This window comes from Cherax quadricarinatus, chromosome 28 (genome assembly GCF_038502225.1).
Source record: "Cherax quadricarinatus isolate ZL_2023a chromosome 28, ASM3850222v1, whole genome shotgun sequence".
NCBI lineage: Eukaryota > Metazoa > Arthropoda > Malacostraca > Decapoda > Parastacidae > Cherax > Cherax quadricarinatus.
The window spans coordinates 3,324,471-3,342,600 of record NC_091319.1 but is presented as its reverse complement, the minus strand read 5'-3'; the positions used below and the strand labels follow the sequence as shown (position 1 = coordinate 3,342,600).

Below are 18,130 nucleotides of genomic sequence, written 5' to 3'. Positions count from 1 at the left end.
TTGTGTCAATGTTTCGCTCTCCAGGAACTTGATAAAGCTCTTGGAGAGCAAAACGTTACCACAGTAAAACGTCACATTAGTTGCACTTGTCATTTTACCTAACAATGTTGGTAATTCTACCAACTTTAATACAAAATTACTGCAGGTGAGCTATGACTTGTGCCTGGCGAGCTGCCTTCAAGAGAGAGCCTTCGACTGTGAGACTTTCTCCTACTGCTATGATGACAGTACCTGTTCCCTATCATCCTTTGTAGTTGACTCTCCTGTGCCTAACAGCGAAGTCGTCAGGAAGACTAACTGTGTCATCATCAGTCGTAAGTCCCCCACATCCCTCCTTATTGTGTTAATTAACTTGCTTTGCAACATTTACCTGCTACTTGTTATTAGTACTGAAACTGTTATTATTTTAATTATTATCATCATTATTTTACCTCGTCTACTGCCAGGGTAGGGTTACTCAAAAAATGAAAAACATTCAGCATCACTCATTCAACTGCCCCCTTGCCAGAAGTGCACAGGAATCACGATTTAAGTAATTCTCTGAACTGGATCATCCATCTTCCCTATTTCAGAGTTCAGGTACTGTACTTTGTGCCTCTAGGACTGGAGTCCAGCTAACTGGCTTACTTGTATCCCTTCATAAATTGTCACTTTGCTCACATGCCAACAGCACGTCAGATGCTAAAACAACTTGTAGGAACTCTGAATTAACGTGCTCACACAAGCCTGTTGTATGCTAAAACCCCTAGCACTCAAAACCTCCCTTATTCCCTAGAACTCTCCTTAGACAACCCCCTCCTCCCTTCCACCCCAGATTTATATACCCTTCTGGTCATCCTATTCTGCTTTATCCTCTTTGAGTTAGATATTATCACTCTTTGATGTTCCTCGTGTCCATCTCACACTATGCAAAAACTCAATGCACATAAAAGGCCCTAAAATCTGGAATTCATTACCTGTAAATATAAAAGAAACACTACCTGTTTATAAATTCAAGTCTCTTCTCAAAGATCACTTACTCACCCAAAACCAAATAAATACTGAATAACTGAACCTTATAAATTGTATATCTTAAATGTTTCTCACAATTATATCACATAAATGTTAAACCTAAAACCGAATCTAACTTTATTATTTTTTAAATACACTACCTAACAGAATACTTCATACGACTGAATGTACAACAATGCATGCAACCATATGACCTGTCTTTGTAATACTCACTTGTGCTTTATAGTAATCTGTTTACATTAATGTTTTATCACTGATTTCATCATTGCTTAGTTAATCTTAAGTTAATTTTAAGCCAGCCCGTAATGCTATGCATAGTATAAGTGGCTTTGGCATGCTGCTCTTATCTGTATTTTTTTTGTACCTCTGTATGTGTGCTCAAATTCATAATAAAACACTAAACTTATGTGTGATGTGCCAATACAAGTGTGTTGTGCCCACAGGCAGCCATACCAATGACTACGACAAGATGGATGGCACAGTCTTCCTAGGAACCCCGAAGGCCAGCACACACACCACAGGGCCAGAGAAGTGTGCTTTCTACTGTGACAACTCTACTGCCTTCACCTGCAGGTTGTTTATTATTATCATTATATTTATTGTTATTGGGAAACTCCTAACATTTTTTTTTTTTTTGGGGGGGGGGGTCATATAGCATCTGGGGATTGAGAGGTAATCAGGTTTAATTAAGAGGGTGAGTTATAGTTGGATCAAAAGCCTTAAACCTGCATAAGGCACCCACCTCGAAGGGACTGAAGGGTACAGGTGTGGTGGTGAGGTACAGGTGTGGTACTAAGAGTAACATTGGTCTAATCTAACAGGTCTTTTGACTTCTGTAGTCAAGACAACACTTGCAATCTCTTCGAGGAGCACTCCATTGATGTCCCAGACAAGCTCAACCACTCTTACGCTGACTGTGTCCATTATGCACGTAAGTAATCTTCTGTCTTCAGTCAAATATAACACTGGAGATATTAGAAGCAATAATTTTGAGGTGATCAGTCCCTCAGCCTATAAAGATACCCAGGTGTTGCACATCTTACTCACCAAACCGACAGGCAGCCTCTGGAGATACCCGTCACCTGCAGGACACCATGCCCCACCTCTTGGAAAACCAGAAAGGGAGCAAGGCACCTCCAGGTGATCCAGATTCCATGGCAAACTACACCACTCCCGAGGAACCCCACAGAGCGGGATGAACTCTGGCACACTTCCCCCTACCTAGAAACCTTAATGCCAGAGGGGAGGACCTGAGGCTACAAATGAAATGGGGAAAAGGGAGGGATGGGAGGGGGGGAGGAAAAGGAAAGGGGGGGATGGGATAGGGAATAGGGGATTGGGAGGTAATTAGGTTAGGTCTGAGGAAGAAGACCAAAAGGTCTAATTCCTCAAATCAAGAGCCTCTTCACAGTACCAAGGAGCCCCTCCTTGAAGAGGCTAAACCTGTATCTCCTTGGGAATTGTTGGCATTCAGGGTTGATAAGAGGAAATGTTTTCACCATCATTCATTCAGCTGCTGTTTCTGCCAGAAGTGTTAGTTACTTAAATTTAAAATGTTTATTAACATTTACAGCTATTACAGTTAATGAACCCAAGCATCTTGCTACAATGCTTTTACCTTTTACACGAGACTTGGGAATGTTTCTACTGCCTGCAGTAGACCCTCTCAGACTGATTAAGCATTGCGCTGTTGGAGAAATAATTTGCAAAGCCTTTTCTTTTGTAGCTTATAGTGTTCCACAGGTTGTCAGTCTATTTTACAATCAGAAAATTGTTCATGCTTTCAAGTCTCAGTAGACAGCACATCTTTCCTAGAGCTTCTGGTCCTGGTGATCGTACTGTCACTTGAGTATAAACTTATTATTTCTTCTTCATTGCTGTTGCATTTATGACTTGGTGTGCAAGCACTTGAAAGAACATGAGCTCAAGAATAAAAATTCTAAATTATTATATTACAATATATTTAATTAAATGTTAGTGTATTAATGTCTTTGACTGAAGGTAATGCCTTGGTGGACTTCAAGAAGCATGAGAAGCAGGTCCTGGCTGGTAACCGTGACCGCTATGTTAAGGATATCTCTGTTACCCAGTGTGCCCAGGTCAGTGTTTTTTTTTTTTTTAACCTGCCATTTCCCAATGAGGTAAGGTGACCCAACAGAGAAGAAAACACTTTTGCTCTGTCGTTCAATCACTCTTGCTAGAAGGGTGCTGGCATCACAGTTCAGATGACCCTCCGAACTGCATCATCCCCACCTCTCCTTAACCCTTTGAGGGTCGACAGGCCCTCTCCGAAACTCGTTCTCAGGGTCGGCCAAATTTAAAAAAAAAAAAAATTATTTTCTCTTATGAAAAGATAGAGAATCTTTTCCCGATCATAAGGACACCAAAAGTTTGAAATTTGATGGAAAACTTACGGAATTATGCTCTCGCAAAGTTAGCGGTCTCTGTGATGTTTACGCATCGGCGATTTTGCCCACTTTGAGCCCCATTTTCGGCCAATTCCACTGTACTGGTCGACAAAAAACATGAATATTTCGCCAAAACTCCATTTTTTCTATCGAATGGGTGCAAGAAACCACCCATTTATGAAATTCAACTATCCAGTACAGTGGTCAGAATTTAGCAATTTTCCCAATTTCACACAAATTTCAAAAGATGCCAATTTCCGAATAGGGTCCAGAATAAACAAGAAAGACATTCCTGGCACTAAAATGACATTTCCTCTGGTCATTAGTCACGTCTCAAGGCCCCTCTTATATTCTTTTGCTTTCCACTTTGAATTTTTATTCTCACAAAAAATATAAGATTTACTGTTATGCAGACTGCTGCATTAGTGTAAAAAATGGTATAAATATTATTGGTGCACTTGTGAAAGAATATTAGACTCACCAGTTGACGTGTATTGCACGCTTGGCACGATTTGTTTACTTTTGAAATTTGGTAAAAATCGAACATTTCTGCTACTTTGAGCTCAATTTCAAGGTACCTTTCATTGTAAAACCAGTCAAAATCATCTCAATTTCTGTAATATGTCTTCCATTCTATAAAATGAGACCAAGAAAACTAGAATACAACAATAAATACCATACGAAAATACAGTGCAAAGTCGCTGTTTTATTCCAAAAAAATGGTCAAAGTTTTTTTTTTCTCATTATGCACTGTGTGCTGCAGGATTTTTTTTAGACTGTGCACACTGACCACATAGACCCATTCTTTCATATGAAGGCATACCAGCTTTCTCCCACTAGATTTGAGGGCGCTAGAATTTAGGCGTACTAGTACGTCAAAAACCCTGGGTCGTAAGCCGTACAAGTACGTCCGAAACCCTCAAAGGGTTAAGAGTGCAAGCACTGTACTTTAGACCTCAAGGACTCAAGTTGGTCCAACTGGTTTCCCTAAATCCCTTCATAAATTTTATCTTGCCCAGACTCCAACATCAGGTCAGTGTTGTTATACTGAATTCATGAGGAAACACTAAACCATAATGACTGGGGATTAGGAGGTAATCAGGTTTGATCCAAGGAAGGGATAAAGGATCAATGTAGTATAAAGACACCCCTTCTCCTTAAAAGGGATATGTAGTAACCATCTTGTGTTGGTGCAGGTGTGTGAGGATGAGCCAGACTTCGGGTGCAATGGGTTTGACTACTGCACTGAGCCTGGGTCTATTACCTGCTTCCTCACCTCGGCTCACTACTCTGATGCTGGCATTGTCATCACTAACTCCCCCACTTGCGACCACTACTCCAGTGAGTACTAGCACTACTCAACAAACCTGGCTGTTTATTATTCGCATATTTTTATTACTGTTATTACATTCAAGGGAAATTTCAAACCTATGGTTTATACAGTGCCCAGGGAATGGGAAGCACAGCATGTGTGATTCAAGGAAGAGAAAGTTGCCTCTAACTCCACTTTGATTAAGTATTAACCCTATCTGTGCACATTTCATTTTTCCATTGTTACTGACTTGGAGTAAATTATTATATTCATATGAAGGCAATACATCCAGGCTAAAAACATATTTTCTGAAAACAATTTTCAATTTACTGCCTTTTGCCATTATTAACCACAAACTTTTGGTTTTGTGAGAAATTTTACTTTGAGTTGACAAATGTTTCTTGTGCAGGGGAATATTACGAGGGTGATGACAGAGATTCACACGCCAACAGAAAAAAGGATCCCAGCAAGTACATCTATGGTCCAGGTTGGTCAGCAGTTACAGATTAAATCAATCCGTTGGTTATAGATCTAATCAGTCAGTATCCATAGGTCGGATTAGTCTGATAGCCACAGACAGGTCATTTTGTTAGCGGTAAGTAAAGTCCATCAATACCAATATTCACAGGTCATGTCATGTAATTAGTCAAAGGTCAGATCAATCATTATTAAGGATTTAGTCAATCTGTTAATCTGATTATTCTTTAGCCACAGGACAGGCCAGTCTATTAGCCACTGTTGTCCATAAGTTAGACTAGTCTAATAAGAAAAATAGTTAAAAATAGCACTAAGCAAGTGTACTATAGTGGATGTACAAAGACAGACACTTGCATTTCTGCATATTTGTGTGCACACACGGTATGAATGCTTGTGTGGATTTTATATGTGCAATTCTGTATTTATTTGGCTTCATTTATATTTGCACTCCTTTTTAATATAAGTATAATATAAAATGTTTGAAATGTATATGTACAGCAATGTAACAGGTGTTTTCTATCCCAATTTGTGAAATTGCATGAACAGGTTAACATGAGATGTTTCATAAGCAAGGTACTAAAGGTGGGATGACATGAGTGAAGTGACAGGAATGAGATGGGAAGACTAAGGTGCCATTAATGAGGTAATATGAGTGAGATGACTAGTGAGGTAGCCTGATAAAGGCAGTGAAAATGACATGAGTAAGATGATAGCAAGGTACCATTAGTAAAATCACATATTCTTCTCATCTCCAGGTGACATGGCAGGCCTGGCATGCTCTATGCTAGTCATCTCAATCGCCCTCACTTTTGCTGGGGTCTACGCTTACAACAAGCACTACAAGCAGTAGGAGTCTGCTCGACACAACTTCACCTTGGGTATATTTGTACAAATTTGTAATACATGCATAACTTTGTTAGCATTATTCATGTGAAAGCACACATACACATTGTATATATATGATTATGAAGTTTGGAAAAAGACCCAAGAAAATAATTAATCTCTTGTTACTATAATCATAAAGAACAAGAGACCATAAGTAAAAAGTAAGGTGCAGGAAAAAATAAAAATTTCATATTTTATCATTTATAGTATCAGCAGTTATTTCCATATTATTCATGTATACAGTGATTTCTTTATTTTATAGAAAAAAAAAATTCCTGAAATAAAATTTAAAATTTTTTGCTCTTACTGGAAAAATTCAGTTTTTTTTTTTTTTTAAATAATATTTTTATCTTTAAATATTCTCTCTACTCTGAGCAAATCTGAATTAGACATTTTCTTCAAAATTCAGAATTCTGCTTTCCTATTAACATGTCATAATGTCTAAGAATATTACATTCCCAGTTTCTGAGAGCTATTTATTATTTAGAAAACCCTAAATTAATTTCAAAATTATTCTCCAATTCAGTCAAGTTTTTAATTCAGAAAATTCAGAATTCTAGTGATCACTCGAGATTCAATATTAAATTTTCTGAATTGGGGAGAATTCTGAATATGCCTGTACTAGAGCGTTGTATCTTATATAAGCATTTTAAAACAAATAATTAATCGTTTTTTTTTTTTAATTTAAGCTTTACTATCCCTGAGGTAATGTATTATCATTTTTGTGAATTCATTTCAATCTTTGGAAGAAAATATTTGCTTTCATGAAAAATTAAAGCAGCAAGGGAGGTGTCTCCTACCATTCCTACTCAAGGACAATCATCAGCATTGTCAGATGGATCAATGCATCAGCTCAAGCCTCTTACACTATGGAAAAATTTGCTCAGCTTTTGTGGAAAGAGTGAAAGCCTATCACTGTCCATGAAAAGCTAGCAGATTCTGTATTCTGACATGTCAATACATTCTGCCATCAACACTTTTGACTAACATCCATCTGTGAATTTTTTTTGGACTGAAAAATGGGAAATAACTAATGTTAAACTATAAAAAGTATATTTTTAGCATTTTAACAAAATATAGCAATGCTGTATGTCCATTACAGAAAGACACAAGTATTCTATTGATTTTTAGTACAGTAAATTATGGTACCTGACAAATAATGTACCATTGTAATTACCATCATCTGCCTTTGGAGCAGAATGCATTTTTTTCCTTAAAAAATATAAGAGCTTGCTTCAATGGGACATTAACTCCCAAGAAGATATTACAGTTATTATTTTACTAAGAATGTAACACTATTAATAAAATATGGAAAGGGTCACTGTACATTAGTCTAAAATTCTCACTTGTAACATTAATGATGGCAGACTGCAACCATACACATTAACATAAAGTCACATTTAAACTGACTCAATAATTCTGAAGCTACAATTACAGTGGTACCTCAGGATATGAACAGCTCAAAACTCTAACAATTATGTAAGTGTATTTATGTAAGTACTTTTGCAAGTGTATTTTTGAGGATCTGAAATGGATTAATCTAATTTACATTATTCCTTATGGAAACAAATTCGTTCGGTATCGGCACTCGAACAGCCTTCTGGAACGAATTTAGTTGGTATCCTGAGGTACCACTGTATTTAAATACCTTACACTCAGCATGGAGAAGGCTAACATTAGCTCTCAGGAAAACCTTCCAATATTTTTAATAACAAATAGTCAGCATCACTTTTATTAAGTGAATGATAAACTGAGTGAAACATTTCAGTTTATCACCCAACACACAAAATTATCTTTATAAAACCTGAAAAATGCACTATTGTCTTTATCTCATGAGTAACTGAACCTTAAGTGTCTGGAAACGTGCTCTATGAATAATAAATCTGTTGATTTTAGGTCACCTTAACTTGGTGGGGAAACTATCAATATATCAAACAAAATATTACTTGCATTTAAGAAGTTACAGAGGGAAGTTTCTTTACACTGCTTAAGTTTAGGATACTTTACATGAGGATACTTTTAAAACAGTGTTTCAAGGGAAATTTAATTTTGGCCTGTGCAAATATGTGACTTTTACAATCATTATTTTATGGTAATTTCTAGCCAAGTGAAACATGTAGACAAGAAGCAAGAGGACTTGGCCATTCCTTCATGTCTCTCAGATTACAAAGCAAGATCCATTAACTTTTTACATTTTAAATAAATGTCTTTAGGTTTGTACTTTTTTTGTCCACATGACCCCCTGCAACATGTTTTTAAAAGATGCCAGATAATGAACTTAAAAGTTAGAATGACAGACATTACAGTAGTTTTCTATGTCTATGTCTGAAGAAGCAAATTCCACCTACTTCTGATCAAATACAAATAGTGTATTGTTATATGTAAAAGATTACCCATGGTGCTCATGTTTTATTATTATTTAATGCATAATATAAATTATCTGATGAATTTATTTCTTTAGAAAGATGTACCATACTGTAAAGCATATATATACAGTCATACCCCACCCTACGTCATTAAATGATGTAACCCGGTTTTTGACGTAAACTGGACATAATGCCTTCAAATGATAAACTGTAAAACTAGCATAAATAACTCGCAAAAGAATTAAACTATTGCTAAACCTTAAAGAACACTAATAACACGTTTTAGTCATATTTTTTAAAGAATAATGAACACAGTTAAAAAGTTACGAAGTAGGTGACACTGCTGACTGATGCAAAGTCGGACATAATGTTGTTCACTGAACTGAAATTTACTCTAGAAAAGTGGTGTAAAGGCAAATTTGATGTACGCCGAAATAATGTAAAGTGGGGTATGACTGTATTGGTAAAGGTTTGAAGTATTATTCTTACCTTACGAGAGAAATATTTGTCAATAAGAATGGGCTGTTGAAGTACAGCCAGAGTTGTAGTTTTGGAAGAAATTCACTAACACTTGGAAACAAATGACTTTGCTGAAAAATACCAGTCAGTCACAATACCGTAGCTGTAACAATTCGCAAAGCGCCCTCAAAATAAAATTTCTTCTCCAAACTGTGGGTTAGTTGTGAATTATGAAGATTTACCTTACAGCTGAGATTCTATGGGTTTTTCTTTCAAACTACATATGAGTCTAAATAAACATTTGAGATTAGTTAAGAACACAGTAAAGCCTATTTTGTTGGAGACTTGGTGTACAGCTTACTCAATAAGTATAAAATTCAAGAAGTTTTAAATCTGTGAAGGTAATTCAGTGCAGCATGACACGGATGATGCACTGTAGAGATCATACACCACCTAGTGAATGGGAGATTCTCAGGTTTGATTTGAGGAAATGGAGGGTAGAACCTACTCTTTGGATCAAGAGTCCATCATTAAAGCACCCGTCCTGAAAAAAACATTAGAAGAGAAGAGTGGTAGATGTAAGACATCTACTGCCATCAGTGGCCATTGTAAGGCTGAACTAGGTAGCAGGAAATGAAAGGTGATGTAACAACTATTTCAGACAGAACAAATGCGTACACAATATACAGGTCAAAGGTGATACAGTATAACACTGACACTGAGGCCTCATCATGGCCTGGAACTAAGTGCCCAAGGACACACATGAGAAAGTTTGGTAGCAGTGCTCACTGGCTTACAATGATTGGAAAAAGCCCTTTGTTAGCATGCTTCACCTTAACTGATATCATGGCATTTCTCATCCAGCTAATCATGGGACTATTCACAAGGCCCTTCAATGTTCATTTCTCCATGAAAAAACTTTGATAAAAATCTACTCAGAAAGAGGAGCACCTTCAATGCACAATAACTGAAGTATTTATACATTAAAACATTTTGAACACACAAAAGGTTGTACTGTAATAATAACCTACCACTGTATTACACTGAAATATTTATGAATGGTCTGTGTTATATAACTCTTCACTGTAGGTTAATAATAATAAAATTAAGTGCTAAACCACAGTGCAGATTAAAGTAAAGTTTTCTTTAATGTACAGTATTACACTACTGCTCTTAATTTTTTTTTTATATTGTGGGTGTTATTCTAGATGGACAAGTTACTGTTCCATGCATTTTCTTGCCTCATGTTTCACTTACAGTAATGTCTGCATCTGCATATGCATATAATGCATGACATCTATTTACTAAGCTTCTGGCATGAATGTATAGGCATTTTGATTTCTTTATATTTTTACAAGGCTGGAGAAATACTGGGTTACCCTTCATATCTGAGTTAGCAACATCAACACTATTATCTACTGTCACTACATTTGTGTAGGTTAGATGAGAATTTGATGATTAGATGTTAATTTATTATATTCAAACTTGCTAATCCCATCTAGCATAACTTATAAAATCAAGAGCAATTATGACTACAGGAGTTAGTTTGAAGTGTCATTGATGTTTCTGAAGAGATAAACTGTATTGTACCTGAGTTGGCTAATTCCTTATTTTTAATGTACATGAAAAAATTTCACCAAATATTAATAGAGATTATTAAGGAAATAATGAATGGCATTTAACTAGAATTCATTTAAAGTGTTTTCAAACAACATGAGCACCAAATATAAATACACTCTTCAGAGCAAAAGACTATAAAATTTTTTAAGGCATACACTTTTATCATTGGCACCACATGACCATTTATGGACAAAGCAGCAAACATTCTTCAATATGTAAAGGGACCAGAAAACACAATGGACTCAATAAAAAAAATCAACTATACCCTTAAAATGTAAATTTGTTATGGAGATCAAGAAAAACTACTGAATGTTTGCAGACACCTTACAGAATGTTGTGAATACAACTAACTAAATTTCGTTGTTTAAATCTGAGGTACAATTTGTACAGTACATTAAAATTAAAAGGATATACAATATTACATCATATTACCTATGCATGACAGTTCACACATTTTTTGTTTTTGACTGCTTATACAGTATTAGTCTAATAAAAACACTTGTCTCAAGGCACTAATTTCTCAGACATGAAATACTGAAAATAAATGTATTTTTAAAAACAAAATCTGAAATCAATCATATTCACAAAATTTTTAGAAACTAAACTCATACCAGGAGATTTCTTTCTTGTCTCTACACTTCCAGTACAAAAAATTAATAAAATATATACATTTAAGAACATATGGTATTATAAATGCATATCAATATATATGTTCTATATGAACCACCACTAAAATCAAATGCTCATGTGTACAATGGAATTTTGATATTTAGCCCTTATGACCTAAATATAAATACTGCTTCATTACCACAAGACAAGATTATATCATGTTTATATTTTTATTATTAAATATAAAATCCCATTTTATATGAAATCTCAATAAACTAAACTACAGTATATTACTGGCATTATGAAGCCACTGGCCTATGGGGATTACATACGAGAGTTACATATTAAAACATACTCCTTATTTCTAAATTCTCTAACATAGACTAATATCCCCAACTTCTTCTGGAGTGGAATATTTTCAATCTATAAAATTTCCTTTTGTACATATTAGTTTTAATGTAAACAAAAAGTAGAAGAAATGGAACAATGAAATGGAGAATCAAGACTCGGAAATCTATTCCATTTCAAACTATCACTTCTTGTGTTACGAGGAGTCACAAATAACCCACAATTTGGAGAGGAAATTTTTGACAAGGGTTTTTTTCCATCCTGACCCATTGTCAGGTCACAATTCTGTGACTCCTTAATGGTCTACGACAGACCAAAACATTATCTAAAGTTTCCTCTTCCAACTGGAGGTTAGTTGTGACTTATTCCAGTCACAGCAGTTACTTAAGAAAAATTTCTTGTGTTATGAAGCGGCTCCAGCAGGAGTCAATATTCTATGGGTACAAGTGGGTTGTGAGGATGTTGCAGTAAATCATTACAATTCAATCCTCACGAACAGCTGTATGTTATTTCCCTGTGCCAATATTTAGTATGAAAAATGGTGCAGAGGGCTGTAATCAAAGAGATATACATGTACTAGAAAATTTTTGAGTGGTAAAAACTTGCATAAACATGTAAGAAAATATTATAAACATAGTACAGTAGTTATTAATGGCACTTTAGTTACTATTGCATACATTATCAATGAGTAGATTCATTCACATGTTACCTTTATCACAATGGCCAAATTTTGTTTATTTTTCTATTAATTGTACTAAAAAGAAACTTTGTATTTTGCTCTTCGGATGAACATTTCTCCAGTAAATTTAGCAAACTATCAACCATTCTTGAAGATATTAAAGTGTCTTTAGATACATGCTATAAATAAATCCACTCCTAAAAATCTTCATTACCTCTTAAAATTCTCTAATTTTAAATGCATAAGAAATACATCTACAAATTTTATAAAAATATATATATATAAATATATATATAGTATATGCCTATACAGTAGGTCCTTCACATATGACCCAAATGTGTTCCAGAAAATGGTTCGTTACTCGAGTGCCCAGAACTCTGGTCCAATTTTCCCACAGATATCCATGTTGTAATTGGAGATACACTCTTAAACCGTAATATTCTGCATCTAATTTCATCTTTTATTTTCTAACAATGACACTTAAACACTGCTTAGTACTCAGAGGAGCCTCTCACTCTCTATTTCCTTATTTCCCACTTTCTGACATTCCCTTCCTCCTGCTCTTCTTCTCATTGCATCTCACCACACATTTTACATGTGTTCTTCACTGTCTCACTGATAAATAGTAAGGGTATTAGGCTAGGGCAGTATACCAGCATTTCTATGTTTTGGAGTCTTAGATGTGGGTATCTTGTTGGATAGGGTACAGCTAAAAGAATTCTTTGTTTTTTCTGAGGGGTTTTGTCCTTAGGAAGTTGTCCTTGGGTTGTACAGGGGTTGTCATAGAGGGAGTTGTCTCAATGGGGTTTTGCCCTATGGTCACTTACTCCAGATTATTTCATTCATCAATCACTATTTCTGAATCAGTAGTGCTTTGCTTCATCATTCTTAGATATCCAACCAAGAAAGAGCTTAGTTGGATTTTAGATTTGTTAAAGATGGTTCGGCAATTGAGCAATCGTAGAGTCATTGAAGCTAAATCATTAGGTAGCTTTAAAAATAAGATAAGACAAATACACAAGCAAGAAGGGACGGATCTAAATGGGACTTGCAAGGCATGGGATAGCAGGGTTACTGAAGTTTAACACAGGGTAGCAGCACAGTATGAGCCTCTCACATTCAGCAGTGAATTTTATATTATTATTATTATTAACCTTGGGTAGCTTTAAGAATGGGTTGGACAAATATTTGAGCGAGACAGACTGGATTTAAGGAGGCTATGCCAAGTACAGGCCAGTAGGCCTACTCCCACCACTCCAGGACAGTTTCCCTCTTCTATGCCTACCTTGTCATCTAAAGTGCCACCAGCCCAGGGCTGGTGCCTTCTCCCTTAGTGCTTGTGGCAATACAACCACCACCTTGGCATCCGAGCCATCCCCTCAGCTGCCCTCACATGTCAATCCCTGACAGATATTAGACATACGTAGATAGCTGTGACAACAAACAGGACAATGCAAATAATTATTCTCTACCAAACAAATATGATCTTTTTGCACATGCATGAAGTGAACATACACGAACCTACAATGTATTTGGTGAAAGAGAGTCAGTAAAAAATCAATTAATTAAAAATCATATCTGTGGTGGATGGTGAATATGTTTCCCATTTTCTGGGTCACTCTACTTTGGTGGGAGTTAGCTGGTTACAATAAAATTTTGTTTGAATATTTGCAATGATTTTATATGCAGAGCAGTGATTATAAGTCATTAATTAAATCCAAATTACCCCAACTGTAAGTGTGGATGATCATGAGTCAGAGGATTATAAGTCAGATGATCATAAGCCTAGGACCTACTGTATCAGCTACAGAAATGTCTTTTAAGGGACGTACCCTTGTATAATTGCAAGCTTGCTTACAGTACTAAGAAAAACTTGTTATAAAAAATGAAAACTGATGAAAATAAAACCAACATTTGATATTACTCCAGCTTTCCTTAATATTCTATGACTAGATAACATTTCCAGTCTAAATTAGAAAGTAACAATAAAAGATTTAGGATAACAATGATTGCAAAACAAATCAAGTAATAAAACCGGAATAAAAGGATCACTGGATAATGATTTACTTGCCATTATAAAACAGATATGAGAATAAACACTGGATTTGATAAGATCTTAAAAATAAAATTAACAGTTATTACTATATATTTCTTAGAAATTATACCATTAGAAGGACTAAAAAAGGTATGGGAGGGTGTGTAAGGTAGAAGGTTGAAAGTAAACATAGACAAGAGTAAGGTGATGAAGGTATCAAATGATTTAGATAAAGAAAAATTGGATATCACATTGGAGAGAGAGAGAGAGTATGGAAGAAGTAAATGTTTTCAGAGATTTGGGAGTTGACTTGTCAGTGGATGGGTTTATGAAGGATGAGGTTACCCATAGAATTGATGAAGGAAAAAAGGTGAGTGGTGCATTAAGGTATCTGTGGAGACAAAAAAAAAAAAAAAACGTCATCCGTGGAGGCAAAGAAGGGAATGTACAAAAGTATAGTGGTACCAACACTTTTATATGGGTGTGAAGCTTGAGTTGCAAATGCTGCAGCAAGGAGGCGGCTGGAGGCAGTAGAGATTTCCTGTCTAAGGGCAATGTGTGGTGTAAATATTATGCAGAGAATTCGGAGTGTGGAAATTAGGAGGAGGTGTGAGTTACTAAAAGTATTAGTCAGAGGGCTGAAGAGGGGTTGTTGAGGTGGTTTGGTTATTTACAGAGAATGGATCAAAGTACAATGACTTGGAGAGTATATAAATCTGTAGGGAAAGGAAGGTGGGGTAGGAATTGTCCTCAAAAAGGTTGGAGGGAGGGGGTAAAGGAGGTTTTGTGGGTGAGGGGCTTGGACTTCCAGCAAGCATGTGTGAGCGTGTTAGATAGGAGTGAATGGAGACGAATGGTTTTTGGGATCTGATGAGCTGTTGGAGTGTGAGCAGGGTAATATTTTGTGAAGGGATTCAGGGAAACCAGTTAGCCGGACTTGAGTCCTGGAAATGAGAAGTACAATGCCTCCACTTTACAGGAGGGGTTTGGGATATTGGAGGGACTTCTGAATTGTCATATCTGAGCACCCTGCCTTGGTGTGAGATGGCTGACTTGTTGAAAAAAAGAAAACAAACATCTGTTTACAGAAAAATGTGAAAAAAATATTTTTGTTATTTCTTGTTTGTAAAACAAAAAAAAATAAAACTACTGTGAGGCCAATGAAAAAGTAAATCAGTGAATATACATACATCATCATCTTTCAACAAACCGGCTGTATCTCACCAAGGCAGGATATAGGAGAAGCGGTTACTAGCCTCTTGCTCCCAGTATTTTAGTTAAGAAAAAAAAATATGTATATACAGTGGACCCCAACATTCGAAGGCATCGACATTCGATAAATCCGACATTCGATGCATTTTAACGCAAAAATTTCGCTTCGACATTCGATGGAAAACCCGACATTCGATACGATTCGTACGAGACGTGTCCACGTGTGGCCTGAACTGCCCCGTGTGTGCCAGTGTTTACAAGCCAGCCAGTGTGCACGCATCTAAGGATACATTCGGTACATTCCATATTATCCATATTATCACTGCTTTTGGTGCTTGTTTCTGCAAAATAAGCAACCATGGGCCCCAAGAACGCTTCTAGTGTCAACCCTTCGAGAAAAAAGGTGCTAATGACTATTGAAATGAAGAAAGAGATAATTGCAAAGTACGAAAGTGGAGTGCATGTGTTGGAGTGCATGATGATTTGGTAAAGAAATTGCCTGCAACTAGTGGTGATGTGAGTGAAGTTAAGGCCAGCAAAGGTTGGTTTGAAAGATTTAAGAATCGTAGTGGCATACACAGTGTGGTAAGGCATGGTGAGGCTGCCAGTTCAAGTCCTAATGGAAGGGGATTCCCCTTCTATACACTAACACCATCCACACTCTCCCCTCTTCCCATCCCATCAATCATCACCAGATCTTCATTAAAGGTAAGTGTCAATTATTCTATTGTTATTAATCTATTGTTATTGTTGTTACTGTAATTATTCTATTGCATTAAACTTAATATTTCATGTGGTAAATTTTTTTTTTTTCATACTTTTGGGTGTCTTGCACGGATTAATTTGATTTCCATTATTTCTTATGTGGAAAATTAATTCGACTTTTGATATTTTCGACATTCGATAGCTCTCAGGAATGGATTAGTATCGAATGTCGAGGGTCCACTGTATATGGGAGCAAGGGGCTAGTAACCCCTTCTCCTGTATACATTACTAAAGTCAAAAAGAGAAACTTTCGTTTTTCTTTTTGGCCACCCTGCCTCGGTGGGATACAGCCGGTGCATTAAAAGAAAGAATATATATATATATATACACTGCAGTAAACTATTATTATTTATCTACCATAGATATGTGGGAAATCGGGTTAGAATTTTTTCCCATTTAAGTTATGCATGTCACAGAAGGCAGTTATAAAATGCCAGGGGCTGGTTGTCCCTTTCCCAGCAATTATTAACTGACAAAGAGGGAAATAAATGTATTTACATTTTCTTCTTTGGATCGCCCAGTCAAGGTGGAAAAAGATGAAACGGTTAAAACAGCAGCAAAAATAAGAGGTTGATATGACAATTCATATTATATTCATAGAAAGATTAAGTCAAAGTGGACACTAAAAAGAGGTGAATGTGAAGTACAGTACAGTGGACCCCCACTTAATGATCACCTCCCAATGCGACCAATTATGTAAGTGTATTTATGTAAATGCGTTTGTACGTGTATGTTTGGGGGTCTGAAATGGACTAATCTACTTTGCAATATTCCTTATGCGAACAAATTCGGTCAGTACTGGCACCTGAACATACTTCTGGAATGACAAAATATCGTTAACCGGGGGTCCACTGTATTACAAGATACTGAGGAAACTATCAAAATTAAAAAAAAAAAAAAAAAAAAGGGCTGCCACGAATAAACATACAGAATTGCTCATATTTGCTAAGTAACATGTAAAAAAAATTAAATCAGTGCAAGAATAATATAAAAAAAAACATTAAAATCCATGGTGGACTGTTAAGAAACAATATAATTAAATAATGAAAACAAACAATTATCTTTATTTGGCTGCCAAATGATTAGTCATTAAATAACAAGATAAAACAAAACATTTTTTCCCTGTTTAACAACCAATTATACTAAGCATCACAGAAACATTCCTCGTAACATGTATGGCCATTCACGACAGATGTCTTTCAAGTATAAAAGAAGAAAAAATGCACTTCATTCAGTACAATTAAAATGTCCCACAACACACAATGCTAAACTCATTGTCTGTCTAATGTGGCTAAGCAAATACTGATTAGAAATATTGCTACAAACTAACAGCAGGAGAGATTCGTGGAGCACCTACTAAATTTAGGGGATACTCCTCAGTGGCAGACGCCCAATCAGTCGAGTAAACTGGGTTCCTGGTTTGGCGAACATCCTTCCTTTATGTGACACTTAAATGAAGCTTTATTACACCCAACTCCTGGTAACAATTCTTCTACTACAACATGCCTGAAAAAGTTGAAAGACTGTCAGTGTAATGACAACTTTTTTTTTACTTATCTACCATCCCATCAAGGTAGAGTAACCTAAAAAAGGAAAAACTGGATTCACAGCCATCGTTCAATCTCTCTGAGCAGAAGCATATTAACTTCACAGCTCAGATGGCCCTCTAAACTGCAACATCCTCACCCCACATAAGCAACTATATTATTGTTGTAACATTCATGGAGAAGCTCTAAATCTGTAATAATCATACAACATCTACAAAATGGGAGATAATCAGGTTTGATCTAAGGAAGGGAACAATATCTCAATTCCACGTATCACGAGCCCTTCACTAGCATCAAGGCAAGCAAGTCTGAGCAAAGCAAATGACAATGGCTGAGAAAGGGTCAATCAATCTAGAAAATCACTGCATGATATGAACAATGTGGAAAGAGAGGAAAA

At 36.1% G+C, this 18,130-nt stretch overlaps 2 protein-coding genes across 7 annotated transcripts in view; one reads left to right on the top strand and one right to left on the bottom strand.

Annotated features, from left to right (window-relative positions):
- LOC128693147 (uncharacterized) overlaps nt 1-6,347 on the top strand; it is a 60,784-nt gene extending 54,437 nt beyond the window's left edge. For all 4 annotated transcript variants that reach the window (XM_070089324.1, XM_070089325.1, XM_070089322.1 and 1 more), the window contains 7 exons: nt 146-314; nt 1,455-1,584; nt 1,833-1,942; nt 3,013-3,110; nt 4,616-4,760; nt 5,141-5,218; nt 5,964-6,347. In XM_070089324.1, the coding sequence (XP_069945425.1) occupies nt 146-314; nt 1,455-1,584; nt 1,833-1,942; nt 3,013-3,110; nt 4,616-4,760; nt 5,141-5,218; nt 5,964-6,058 (825 nt within the window). In that variant the 3' untranslated portion in view covers nt 6,059-6,347. The remainder of the gene's footprint in view (nt 1-145; nt 315-1,454; nt 1,585-1,832; nt 1,943-3,012; nt 3,111-4,615; nt 4,761-5,140; nt 5,219-5,963) is intronic.
- A 365-nt stretch (nt 6,348-6,712) lies between these two features.
- Nucleotides 6,713-18,130, bottom strand: part of LOC128693228 (sesquipedalian-2) — a 32,444-nt gene continuing 21,026 nt past the window's right edge. For all 3 annotated transcript variants that reach the window (XM_053782740.2, XM_053782741.2, XM_053782739.2), the window contains one exon: nt 6,713-17,692. In XM_053782740.2, the coding sequence (XP_053638715.2) occupies nt 17,581-17,692 (112 nt within the window). In that variant the 3' untranslated portion in view covers nt 6,713-17,580. The remainder of the gene's footprint in view (nt 17,693-18,130) is intronic.